The sequence below is a fragment of the Myzus persicae genome, unplaced genomic scaffold (assembly GCF_001856785.1).
Source record: "Myzus persicae strain clone G006 unplaced genomic scaffold, MPER_G0061.0, whole genome shotgun sequence".
Classification (NCBI taxonomy): domain Eukaryota; kingdom Metazoa; phylum Arthropoda; class Insecta; order Hemiptera; family Aphididae; genus Myzus; species Myzus persicae.
The window spans coordinates 51,779-67,145 of NW_019104422.1; the positions used below are offsets into that span (position 1 = coordinate 51,779).

Consider the following 15,367-nt stretch of genomic DNA (forward strand, 5'->3'; position numbering starts at 1 on the left):
AACCTACATGGACCAAATACTATATACTGAATAACGCATAAACGCTCAAGATTAATAACAGATATTATATCAAACATCTTAACCATAATTGTGGATACCCAATAAATGTGTACGTTACTTTACACAATTTACAAGTATGGTGTATCGCCAAAGTGCATATAAAACACAACTTACATGTGATCGACAATACTACGATCACTGAAGCAATAAAATATAATTTCTAAGATATTATATGAAGAGCACTATTACTATGTGCTATCACAACAAGAGCACCCGACCTAACCAATCCCCCTTCTTGCGAATAATGCAAAAACTAACGACAATATTCAAAAACAAATGCACTTGAATGCATGGTTCACGTGGCAAATGCGAACAGTCAATTGTAACGTGGCGCGACAACAATTAAGTGGGGATAAAACAATCGCCTCCCTATATATACACAACGCACAAACAACAATTAAGGCTCATTCTTGCTCTACTCTTTCTGCTCATCGGATCCAGCCGCAGCAATCATACGATGCACTGTGTTGGCGCAGTGCATCATCACAACCGACAGGGCACATCACGTTCACGCAGTTTGTCTCAAGAAAACATGGATTTTGTTCTTAATTTAATTATCCACTTCAGACATTGAACTATCAAAGTATATTTTCGAGCATAGGAGCGTACGGAAGATAATTCTGCAGTCGATTCCTTCCCTCTTAAGAAAATCGAATCTCAAATATATAGGAAAATTGAAGTCCAACCATAAAACGAAACACTCATAATAATTAACAAATAAACAACCATAAAGGTGTCATAAAACCCACATAAGCATACTGTGCAACCATAACATAGTGATTAATTCTGTTCCTCTATCTCAATCTATTCATAGTCTCAAAGTTATCTAAGTGTTGTTAAATTACCAACATAATTGCGTCCAATAATTGACATTAAGAGTAAAGGTACTATATTAAAGAGACGTATATTCAATTACAATAAGATATAGTAATATAATGTCGCAAAGTAATAATAACGTGCATCGATCCAGTATCCACACCAATCAGAGACGTTACTGTTGCAGCGAGGGTCTATATACATCACCTACATCCACACAAGTTAAGTGGATTTAATATTTTACATTAAAAGACAAGCTCATAAATTTAGATTTAAATCAGATAATAATATTAAGTAGTATAGTTTAATTATTATCAGAATTGGAACACGTGGGCTATTGAGCCAGCCGCGCACCATCTGTCCCGACCACTCTCATAGCATCTCCCCCACCGACAGCCACCTTTTTATTTTGTTAATTTTATTCTACCACAGTATCTATATATTTTTTTTATTCTATGGTGTGAGCCCTCCAGATTCCACGCCGCGTATATTACTGAACTATTTAATAATTATTATTAGTGAATTAATGACATGCTTCATATTCTTACGTGGTATAGTACCTACCTACTATAGTAATATTATCAAGCGTTGTCTATCTCTGATACATCATACCAGTAAAAAAGAGGATTTGTATGTTAAGTTTAGACGCATTTTAGTTATACCGGGTAAAATTTGACGTGTATTGAAATAAAATGTTTTTATAAGATATTTTACTTGACTGATGACCTGGTGGTAGGTTACTATGCAATACATAGAGCAAGAGGTGAAACGACTCCTTTGGCACACGTAAATGTTGTACCTCGTGTTGCATTGTTGCACGCTGAATGATTATTATTATGAATTGTGTAAAGTAATCAAAAACAGTTATAATATATGCGGCGAGACTACGTGATAATACAGAACAATAAATTGTGAGATATACTCGTTTGGGTAAATCATATAATATATTCGTAGTGCATGTACAGAACAATAATAACATATAAGTACTGTAAATGGTAGTCCACACAGTTATAATATTTTTCATCGTTTTTTAAAAACATCTAGATACAGCCTTCAAACGGGGTTAAATGTCTAAGTTCAATTCCTATACATTGTAGCTTATACTCATGCTTTTATGTTGATAATTAAACATCATTAATTTAAAATAGTATAAGGTTTCAGCATAGTGCATAATCATAATATGTTTAATAATATAGGAATCTGTAAATTATAAATAATAATAGTCTAACACATATTTTGTATTGTTAATAATTAATAATAAAAACAAAATGCTTAAGACAGTAATAGGTATTGGTATTGTACACCATCAAACTAATTTATCACTTAATTTTTAATAACCTCATAAAAGTAAATCGCGGAAATGCGTTATTTCTGTTGTAATTATTATTATGCCCGGAGGAACACTGTTTAATGATCAATTTGAATTACATAGTAGCGTTCTAATTTATACCATTGAATAAGAGATGAACATTTTCAATAGCAGATTTAATAATATGTACACCTATACCGACGGGTTCAAAATCATAAATTAGTGGGTAGCTATTAAAGCAATTATGTCAACCATTAAATTTTCATTGAAAAAGATAAAGAATTATCACTCGCACGGTCTTCATTCGATTGTCAATCGATATTTTCTGAAAAATCTGTGATAAATTTTTTTTTCCACTTATACATAACAAATATGGATGCAATATATTATAGTGTTATATAATATAGTATTATATTGTTTGCAGTGTCTGCATGGTAAAATTATTTCATGCCATTATAATATCTTTTTACTCTGGTTTAACAATATTGTTTGAATAACCCCCAGATTCGTCGTTGGATGTAGGCAGTAGTTTAGACGTTGGCAAAGTACCCATTTTAGCTTCGTTTACCATGCACGCCATAATTGTATTGTTTGATCGTCACCGCTAAACTTCTATAGTTATAGTAAAATGTCTGTAACAGTTGAGAGTTGAACCTTTGGTTGGAAAAAAAGTATAACGTAACAGCTGGAACTAACTTAGGTTAGTTAATTTTTAAATATTGTTTAAAAAACGACAACAACAACATTATTCTGTTTCAAAATTTGTATTTATTTCACAAAATTAATATAATTATATTTAATTTCAGTTTTACTTTATTCTTTTCCCTTTTTAAGCGGTGAAATATATGCAGTTAAGATAATAAATACTAAGCTTTCAATGTTGACTTTTCATGGTTGTGCAACAAAGTTTAAAATTATAGAAAGACGAACGTTCAATTATTACAATATAATAAGTAGACGTGGCCACATGGGAGGATGGGACCCACTAAACTTGGACACAATAGCAATATATTATATTGTTATAAGCATCGAGAGACGAGACAAGAGTCGGAAGTAGGTATAAACTCAACTATTCTCGGAGTAATTTTTTTTCTCGAAACTCGATTCAAACGCATATACCTAGTATAATATAGGAGTCGTAGCGACGTGGAGCTCGAGTATAAATCGTTCGACATTTTCGTTTTGCATAATGCAATATCGTGGAAATCGGGTCGGTGGAGGGTGTGCGACGATCGGGTACATTGCATTTGTCATATTACCTACTATTACAGCGACTACAACGCAGCTACAGTCGTACTCTATCGTAAGTCGTAGGTCTATATTATAATATAATATGTGCACCTAACCGTTTTTCTATTTTATCTTCGAGCATCACATCCGTCGCCTTGTTCGTCCCGTAAACTTCTGCTCGCCCGGCCACCCACGTGGCGTACTCCTTTGTTATAATTTTTTTTTTTTTTTAACCAATTGCCCACCGTGCTTTTGCGAGGGGGGAGGGGTGGTGGCGAAGACGTGTTGAGGGTGTGTGTGTGTGTGTGTGTAGTGGATAAGACCGGATATGAATGTTTGATGGGTAGCGGCGGCGGCGTATAGTAGTTACACCCGCTAGCCGACTCCACTCCGTGGGACGCGCGCACCCCCGCGACGACGACGACGACGACTCGCCGCCGGCACGACGACAACAGACGCGCGCGCGACCACCACCGCCACCAGTAGCACACGCCACAACGATGGCGTCGAACGCTCATTGCCACCGTCGTCTTGATCCGGTCAGTCCGACGGCCGTGATGCTGATGTTGCTTCCGGTGTGGCTGGCCGCCGCCGACATCGCCGGAGCCGCGCATTACACCAACCAGTTCGCAGTCCGGGTGGCCGGCGTTGGCGGTGACCACGGACAGCAGGCGGACAGGGTGGCCAGGAAACACGGATTCCTCAACCGCGGACAGGTCAGTTCCGTGTTGGTTTGGATTTGTTTTAGATGTCGAGAGCAGCTATAACGTTACCCACATATACCGTACCTATGTTATGGTTTTAAAATGTACATCATACATTTTTCATTATTGTCATGGATTTAATTCATGTTTTTAATATTCTCCTCTGCGGTTAAATATTGTTCTAGTCTAAACGATTGAAAAAAATAGGCTCGAGTAAATCCCTTGTGAACTCGGAATTCTGATTGATTAGAAATCGAGTCTGATTGATACTTTTAAACGTTTGTGTTTTGTCGTTGGTTAATATAGTGGTTATATTCTAAACGTAGGTATATCGAAAAATTACAGAGAAGTGTTGAAGAAATTAATAAATTTAAGCCACTACCGTTACAACTTTATAAGTTTATAACAGAGATGCATGGCTTACAATCATTTTTCAAATATCATGATTTATTGTTGCTTTCATATTAAATATTTCAACCTGCTACAATCCTGCGGAGACGAGTTAAGACGAGAGTAGCGAGATTAGTGCCCTTGCTCGGACTCTGTTCGACTTTTTTTTATCAGCTACTGAGCTAGTATTTATGCGTGCCACTGCGAGTTCATAGTTTGAAACTTTAAATTATAAGATAAATACTCTCGATCGAAGTATCATAGTACAATTATTTAATCACCAGGAAACTGGTGTAAATGAACAGATTTTACTCTTAATTATACCATATTGAAATGAAAAAATCCTTATTCTTGCGCGGGTAAAAGGGTATAATGATCCGAAGAAATTCATTTTTAAATTAAAAGGGTAATAATATTCAAGTATGTATGTTTCCCGAAGTCGATGGTGAGATTTTCTAGAGTTGATGGTTGGAAATTCGTTTATAGCTTACCTATTAGTTTAATAGTTGTTTAATTCATTATTTTAAAGTTAAAGAAAAAAAACGAAACTCAAAGAATGTTTTTATTGGAATTAGTATAGTACTAGTACTATGAGTACCAAATGTACTATTAGTACTATAACTACCTACTTGGAATTAGTACTATTATCTACTAACATGATTGTAAAAGGGCTTCCTTAAATTAAAATTATATTTTAGAATAATAATAAAAAAACCCAGAAATAAAGAATACTTTCAAAAATGTATTAAATTATACTTATGAGTATGTTATATATTCAAATAAAAGAAACCTAAAAATATATTTTTTTGAAAAACCAATTATACCAATGATCTTTATGTAACTTTTAAAGGTGTTTTTTTATCTGAAAAAGTGACAACAGTACACATAATAACATAATCAAAGGGAATTGTTTTCCTTTTTTAAACTTCTGCTATATCTAAAATGCCATTAGGATGGTACTGTATGAAACTTTTAGAGTTTTTTTAATGTCTGAAAATTTTCTTTTTTTTTCCGTTGTGTAAGTAATAGCTTATTCGTACCTCTTTGAGTTTAAAATACAAAATTGAAGTTCATATAAAATGTTGTCTTTGTTTTTAAGAAAAAAGAGATCTCAAAACATTAACTTAATTATCTTTGTACTACATATTCACAACATCTAATTATATTGTTACCTTAAAACTAATGTGCTTACAACATAATTACAACCCCTTGATTTTCCATCTTATTATTCACATTTGTAGTAAGTAGTTGGGAATTTATAAACTGGTACCCCTATTTGTTGTATTCATCATTAAAACATTAGGTGCTACCATATTTCAAGTAACCCTGATACATAGTTTTATTTCAGTTAAATCTGTTAATCTTCTTCTATAACATTATGTGGATGTAGAATCAAATTTTTTTAAATTTTTTTGACGGAACTATAAAATAAGTAGAGATGAATTTAGAATTATATTAATTGTTAAGTGTAGGCTTAACCAGGTAGGTGTGTAAGTATACCACCTATGAAAAAGTAAGAATATTTTCATATCACCCCAAAAGTAAAATATTATGATAGCTCGAGCAAAGTTGTGTTCTCAAATTGGAAATATATTAACAAAGTTACATATTATTTGTCATTAAATTAGGTATTCAAGTACTTTAAAAAAAAAGTGTATACTTTTTTACGTTAAGTGGCTATTGTTAATTAAACCTAAAATATTGCATTATTAAAACTCATATCTTGTTTCAGTCAAGGTCGTAGCTAAAAAACTTTTTGGTCATGGAAGTGGGGGGGGGGGAAGGGTAGGATTAAGGTAATCAACGTTTTTATTTGTTACTTTTTAAGTTTACTTTTTAAACCAACATCAACCTGTTGTACAATACTTTCAGTTACATTGCAAAACAACATTAGATATACATTTTCAACTATAAATTTATATTGAGATTCGGAGAGGAGCAATGTATGCATTGGTTTTATGTAATGATTTATTTTTGTTTCATTTTTTATTTTCATCATTGCTGTTTGGGACAGTAAGAATGTTTCCATCATCAACTGAAGGTAGTTTCTGGTACTTGGTAGTGAATTGAATATCTAATTTGTACTTGGGAGAGGGAGTGGTAGAATTAATAAATGTACTCAATATCTGTTCTTAATAAAATCGATTTCATTATTTCATTGTAATTATTCAAAAGCCGAAAAATGTAAATACTTGTAATTTTCATCACATTTTATATAAGAATTTATGAGACATGATGTAAAAAGGTTTCTATTTAAAATTATCATGGCTCTTTTTGAGTTATTTTTTTATACACCTTTTTTGAAATTGTCGACTTTTTTATAGTTTTTTTGTCCGCTAATAAAAATGCAGATACATTGTCAAAATGAGATATAAGATGTTCTTATAACAATTCAAACTAAAAGTTGAACGTAAGCCCGTATTAATTTTTTTAACCATTTGAAGTAAACATTTGGAAGAATGTCATCAAATTTGATATTTATTTTGTAGATAAAAATTAAACTTAGTTATATTTAAGTTTTAGTATGATTACTATATTTACACCAACTATTTATAAGTTTAATGCAAACTTCAAATTGTTTTATAAGTACTTACCAAAAGTAACATTTGTCTGAATCCATTTATTTTATAATGTGTGAGTAAATTAATATTATTATAATTTAAATATTCTGTTTCGGAGTTCTCCCAATAAACAATTTTCTTCATCCATGAATCGATTGTCTTAATTAATTGATCACACAAACTTAATATACAGCTTTTATATTTTTCTCAATAAATTACCATTTTATTAATATTCATAACATGTATTGACTATAGGCATTAGATACATAACTTGTTAAATTTATGAACGTGTATTCATTTTTAGCAAAAATGTAACTAAAACCTATTAATTGTTGGGTTCATCAAACCGTTTTTCTTAATTGATTCTGATACACCATATTAATTGTGATTCTTATAAACTTTTCAAACTTTATTGTTATAGCAGATAAGATATAAAACAGAGAAAATAAGGACAATTTATTAAATCACAATATTAGCACATCAAATATAGTATATTGATTTTACAAAATTTTGTATTTTTTTAAAAGGCTATTCTATTACTCGGGTTGAAAGAAGGATTTAAGTTAGGTTACAGTTTAAAGTATTCTTCTACCAATTTAATATAAATCATTTAGCTGGTACTTTGAATTTGTAATTTCTTGATTTTATTAGTAACTTTCCTAAGTGTACGGAAAAAACTACGGGCAGCTTGAAATAATAAAAGAATCACGTTAAATCTCAAAAACCGTGGTTTTTATCAATCTTAGTTTAAGACCGTCCACCTTATAATCTCAAATAATGACACTATTATATCTATGCATCTATAACAAAATGTATAGGTTTGTTTGCAACTTTGTGATCCGCATAAAATGGCACACTTCTTTCGCCTATTGTCAATTGTTACTGTATTAGTATTATGTTATCATATACATATAATACTATTATAACTATTAGTGATGAGTCAAACAATAATGAGATGAAAGGGATCCTTAGAAAGGATTCTCCAAATTTTGAATTTTAAAGAGGTCCTCAATTAAGAATTTTGAAAATTGAAATTTTTTTTGTTTGTAAATGGTTGCCATTGGTTACTCGGGACAAGCATGCTTCAAATACATGACTTCGATTAAAGTTACTATATCTTAAAACCAAATGTATGTTTGCAACTTATATACTCGAAAAATACTCCACTCAATTTGACGAAAATCTCAGAGATTGTTTTCAAAGGTATCAGAAAGTATAGAAAGTAAATAGTTTCAATCACGTTAAAAAATATACCAAGTGCTAAATCAAATTCCTCACTTGTGGTTTCCCATCTAGGTCAACTTATTTCAAAAAGCTAGGTAAACTGTCGCCGATTTGTTCGTGAACTACACTAAAACCGACATACACTCAAACCAAGTAGACCTTACACTATTTAGGATTTCTCCACAAAAAATCTGAGCACGTGCGAAATTGAGTAATTCAGGTAGTATATATATTATTTACATTGCGTTACTTATAATTAAATATTCTATTATCGTTTATCACAATACCAACTTCTAACTCGTGGTACATTGTATAAATAGGCAATAGCACACATTTAATCTAATTGTTTCGAAAATGCCATTGTGACATTGTATATATAATATAAGACATTTTATAGCTGTGTTCCCAATCAGTTATTTTCTCTATATTAATTTGTAAAAATGTTTGTTGAAACACGAGATAACAATAATACGTATCATAGTTATACTATATAATCTATATCAATTTACAATAAAATTATATTTTAACATGCGATAATAACTATTTATTTTAGATTTTACACTTTAAGATTCTGAAGGATTAGCAATTAAAGTAAATATACAACTACAGATTTATAATATTTTGCATGAGTACTATATTATTACACTTTAAGTCTTAAGCAAGTTACGTTATTTAAATCCAATTGACTTTGTATTAATAGAAAATAAAAGTTTTAGAATATAACATAACAAATGTATTTTAAATTAAATTAATAATATTCAAATTGGCTAATATAGGTCATTATTATCATTATGCATTGCACGTTTCATGTAAGTTCCATGTTTGCTGTACGTTCAACAATATAACATGAAATAAAAATAATGTTCGAAAATAATTCATGTACTTATTTCAATGATAAATGTATTACATTTATTATTGTGTAAAGTAATAATAGAACTTCATATATTTACATTTATATCAGTAAACCTACTCGTATGTGTGCTTGTTATACCGGTACCCCGGGTACCCGCAATATTTTTTTACTCTATATTATTCTACATTTCTTAAGGGAATCAACTGTTTACGAAACTATAATACTATATAGCTACAAATATATTATATGAACTGACAATAATTGGAACACAATATTCACAAATGTATGTTATTTTCATAATTGTTTTATTTCTGAAATATTTTTTTGGGAATAGTGCATAAAATGCTATAGAGGATATAATAAGTTAATTTGTTTTGTACAATCAATAATATGTACCTAATTATCAACCCATCGATTGTGTATTACAAATAAAAAAAAATATATATTATGTTGTTACGATAGAGTATTAAATGAATTATTTTTTTTGTTATTGATAATGATAAATATGTTGTATAATATTATAATACAGTAAATTATGACATGTTACAAATGTGTCCCTTACAACTCCACATTTAAATATCTAATAAGATACATTTCAAATTAATATTTTATATTATCGAAACCAACAACAACTAGTAATAAACTACTTAAATAATTTTAATAGGATCAGAAGATACTGGCTATCACGTATCATTGAACTCAGCACGACGTAGTGGCATGTCAGTATGCTGTGAATTTCTGATATTAACTTTGAAAATGATTCTGGGTAGAGGTTGGTAAGAACCACGCTGGCTTACATTTTTCAAATATTTTTAACGGTTGACGATAGTCATTCCTTATGCTCAGTGAAAATATAGAAAAAATCGAGACTTTTTGAAAACAGTATTTACTAAAAAAAGATTATAAATAAAATATAGTTTTAAAACAACATATTCTTAATGTTATTATTTTTGGCTAAAATACAATTGTATATCTTGCTAATAATTATAAATTTACAAAATGTATTTATTATTTTGGTTAAATTGTTCCGTATTTGGTTACTTACATATTTCTATATACAAATTAAATGCTGTTAAAACTTTAAAAGAAAATGTAACACTCAAGTATGAATACAACTATATTTAAATATACATTATATGAATAAATATAAATAATTATCTTTTTACAATACATTGTTCTATTGATAAATAAAATGGATCAATATAGTTTTAATGAAAAAATGTTGCCATCAAAATTAAACAGTATTAAAAATTAAAGTAAAAATTGAAACTACATGTTTCTTTGTGGTGGACGGTGGTTTGCAGTACTGTAATCAATGTGTAAACAATTTTTTTTAAATTATCAAAGGGTCTGTTTTCGTTAGGTATAACACACATTAAAAATGTCTGATAGAACCCAACGATTACCAATGTACATGTAAAACATTAGCAACAAGCGTAAAAAGGTATTGTCCAATGGACACCCTTCTAAACCTTTAAGCAAATATTGCGAGGATATCATTATATAATTGAGGGTTGATAACTATTATTAGGGAAATTTGTTTTTACCTAATCGCAAACCCAACTAATACCGTCACTGTATTTACGTATTATGTTAATAGCTATAATCTTTTTAGAGACTAAAATAAGTTAGTAGTGAATACATCTTTTTGATGTTTATTCATTTTTAGATTCAAATACAAAAGTGAGTAACAGGTAGATTATTCCTAATTTGAGCATCAATTTAAATTCTTTTAAAAATTCAAAAATGTTTTATTATTCATTATAGATTTTATAGATACAAACTCATAATCTAGGTATAATGAGTTAGACAATTTTAATTTATACGTATCAATATAAATAATCATCATATAAACATCTTAATTTAATAATATTAGGTAGATATTTATCTTGATATAAATAATGGGACTATAATAAGTATACAAGGGAAAGTATTGTGAATTATTTATTTTTATATGTTTTAAGGGCACGGTGTTCCGATCAAAAAGTGAAAGATAGTATGCGAGTTCTTTAAATTTTAAAGTCTGTTGTTCTAAGAGACAGAATGTCTGGAAATTGTTGATTGTTTTGTCTTATTTGTTATTATTATTTTTATTTAAAAGTTGAAGAGGATAGATAGGAGCTCGGCATGTTTAGCGTTTAGATGACAGTAATTACATTTTCAGACATTTAGGCAACGGGAACCAACTGCAGAGATCCATCTGACCAAGCAATGCTTAGGGAACTTTGCTTAATTGCGTATATAGCAAATTATAAGAACGATAGAATAATATTAAATAACATAAACAAATCTACATCTTTAATGAGTATTAGTATTTCTATTTGTTTTATCAGTCTTCTAGAATTCAATTTTTTTTTGAACATTTATAATCAACCAATAATTTGATAGTTGATCAGAACAATTTACCAACATATTGCAATAGACACTATTTTGAACTCCAATATTCCTAATCAGTACTACTGCAGTAACCATTAATCATCGCACATAAATTTCCATTGCTATATCATTTTCAAAAAAAAATTATTTGTTACTCAACATTAAAAAACACTAAAAAATCATTTTCTTGACAAAATAACTAAATTGTAGTGCTAAATTATGATTTGCGATTTATTTTTAAATGTGCTATTTAAATAAAAGTATTAAATAATACAATTAATAAAATATATTATATATGTACACGTTATTACTTGTGACGTTTATCATTTAATAAAAATGTATACGCGTGTAAAAATTTCCAAACCCCTTTATTATTATAGTTTGATGATAAAAGCTGTCATATAAATTTCATTGGGTTCAAACATTGATGTCATGTTGCTTATTAAAGGCCAAAATCGTGACCAGTGAATGATTTTATAAAACTAACACATCGATGAAAATACTATTTTCTTCGATGAACAAAGTTGATTTATTGCTTGATAGGACGTCTCTGGAGAAGCATGAAAGCCAATTTAAGAAATTCCAAGTCCATTAGAAACACAAAAATGGCTTAAAAACGGTTTACACGGTAACGCTCATGCTCTATAGTCAATAGTGGATAAATATATTTTTAATTTTCACTCAAATCATTTTCTTGAATAATATTATGCTTGTTATCTTGCTTCTATATATTATATAAAAATGAAAGTTTCTTTCTTTCATCTTTCTTTGTCCTCTGCACTCTACAGACTCAAAATCGACCGGAATGTTTTTAATAAAAGGTATATCAATAGATTCCTTGAGACTCGGGGAGGGTTTGTAGCATTGTTTTTCAACCCACATAGGTTGCTTTAGAGTGACACACAAGTGAATTTTGTTTCAACCCACGATAATTGAATATTTTTTTGTTTATATATAGGGTTGCCATTAAATAATAAAATAGTATTTAAGATCGGGTGCGATTTTGTTTATTTTATTTTATTTGTTCATTTTAAGCAAATAAAGATATTCTTAAAAATGTAATATTGAGTAATGGATATTATACTTATATAAGAGACAATTACTAATTGATTCTTAATTATTTAACATTTTATGTTATTATAGTGAAAAAAGTAAAATAAAAATAAAAATAATATCTATACAGTGGTAAGTTGTATCCGTTATTTTTTCCTGAAGTTCTAATGACATTGCATATCATGCCAATCAAAAATAATTTCTATTGACATTTTAAAGACAGAATCATAAATAAAAATGTGTATGGGGTATTAATTTAATATATTTATTAAATTGTTTATGAGAATTAGACTTTATAGACAGTATTACTCTCTGAAGTAAAATATCTATCACATAATATATTTGAAATTTGTATATTTTATAGTTCAAATTCTGTTGTGTGGAAAAATATATAATTACTGATTATAATTTATTAAAATTACTGTTAAAAGTAACTCATGTATACGTTCTGTCTTTTTATTATTATTCGTGTACAATTTACCTAAGGAGAATTTTGTAATTATAATATTGGTGTTTTATTACATTTTGTTTAAGAACCAACATTATTTTTAGTTAAACAACTTCGTGCTGTTTACTTGGGATTTCTGTTTTTACTACAAAATAGACAAGTAACCAACATTTCTCAAATGAGAAGCATTTGTTTAAAACTTTATTAACTTTATTCTTTTGAAGTGTAATATAACGTAGTTAAGCTATTCGAAGAACCATCAGACCACATACCTTATATTATTTGCTCATCGCTTAAATATGTTTGCAACCGACTTCGTTTGGAGAAAATAAAAACAAGTTTTAAGCCGTTACTCTTTCTTAATCCATAATTTGCCAAAGAAAACTATTCGATTCATTTTAATTTTGAAGTTATGGATTAAATCCTGAGATAAATTGAAAATCTTGATGAATATATTTTTGATTTAAATTATATAAACAAAATATTCTAGAATTAATGTTATATCATAAACACGTAAACAAACAATTTCCTTTTAACGCTTCTTACAATACTGGATCAATCGAATTAAAAAATCTTCCATGGATGTCTCCTATAGGTAATGATAATTGGGAGGAATGAGATTTTCTTAGAAAAACTCGAATGTTCATTTTGACTTGAACTAAAATGTGCTGAATGCTTTTCCTTTTATCCCAAAAAGCCCTCTTGTCCGACCAATGCCTAATTCATTTAATGCGATTTCCCCTTAAGACCAGTTTTACAGGATATCTACTTTAAATCGATTGCATTCTAAGTATTATGTATTTTAAAGGTTTAACGGGATAATATAACTTCAGAAATTCTTAAAGTAACTAATGGCAATTTTTTTATTTTAATAATTTATGAAGTTGAAAATATTACAAGACATTTTTTATTTATTGCTTTTAGGGTACCTATACTTATGCATCATATCTCTTCATCTTTTAAAAATATTTGTAGTTAGTTGTTTTTTTTATTCATATAATATTATCATTGATATTTAATCATTGTTATTAAGCAAAATTTAGCAATAAATTAAAAAACCTGCAGTTGCAATATTGTTTTTATTTTCCAGGACACTTTTTTTTTCTTGAATAATTTATTAAGCTAATGATATTATATATACTTCTATATTATTAAAATCGAAAGCAAAAAATAAATAGTTTATCAGTCACTATTGTTTTCACTACACTCATCAATAGACCTGATTTTAGAGTATAATAATATTACTAACTTGAAAACAACATTAAAAAAAACCGACATACATACCAATAATACTACATCGTTGACACGTGCATGTCCGAAACCGCACCCAATCAAAATGTTGGTGGTATTATTTTCAAGTCAACATTAAGCAGTCAACTAACAACAATTTACAAGACTTTTTCCACAATTTTCAGGCCTTTACTTTAATCAAGTGGTGACACTAGGCCCCCACTCATATCATTGAAAACACATTTTAAAATGATTCTTAAACCATAATTTAGCAGCCAATTAGTACGATTTGCAAGGTCGCCGTAGAAATTCTCAAACCAATATTTGGTCCGTAAATGAGATTTCCGAAAAATACACATGTCTCCAGACCCACGCTACCGACCACCATGGACGATATTTAGCTCATCACCTTCAGGATATTAAACGAATAATAAAACTAAATTGGTACCTTACAATCCTGACAGTTCCTTTGTCAAAACAAAAACCGAATTAAATTAAATAAAACCTTCTATTTTTTATTGGCCTGACAAACGGTCCACAGAATACATTTCTAGAAACGATTATCAATAGACTAAGAATATGTCATTCTACCGCACCCCTGAATACGTGATGTCTTGAAAAAAAACCAATATATATATAATATGCCATTTCATTATTTTTTTCAAACACATACTCATTGAACTGCTAAGCAAGTAACAAACAAATATAGCTTGTTACTTGTTATTTTCTATGTAGAAAAAACATAGATTCATCTTAAATATGTTTTTAAAATTATGATTAAAAAAATGTATGAATGAGATTTATTCTATCGTAACTTAATTGTTGTATTAATTATCGGTTGTTAGGGGCTAAATTACAAAAAATCTGATCACACAAAAAAATTGTTCAAAAACTTTATGAGTCCATTTTCAATTTTGGTTACTATGGTAACGTAATTATAATATTCACCTGTTTCCAGGGGAAATATTTGAAATGTAAAGCGAAATTATAACGTTTTAATATTAATTTCCTCTTTGTTTACAGTTTAGTTGGGTTGACATGGAAACTGTAACGCGAAGTAGGCCATGCTAAAATAGTGAGAAAAAAAGTTCTATTCAGGCCAAAATCATAAAT

The 15,367-nt window shown here is 29.3% G+C and overlaps 1 protein-coding gene across 1 annotated transcript in view; it reads left to right on the forward strand.

The window, feature by feature from the left end:
- Positions 1-3,898: 3,898 nt before the first annotated feature.
- The window catches only part of LOC111042071, a 112,916-nt gene continuing 101,447 nt past the window's right edge, over positions 3,899-15,367 (forward strand). Inside the window, exon 1 of the mRNA XM_022326562.1 lies at positions 3,899-4,131. Coding sequence (XP_022182254.1) covers positions 3,916-4,131 — 216 coding nt within the window. The 5' untranslated portion in view covers positions 3,899-3,915. The remainder of the gene's footprint in view (positions 4,132-15,367) is intronic.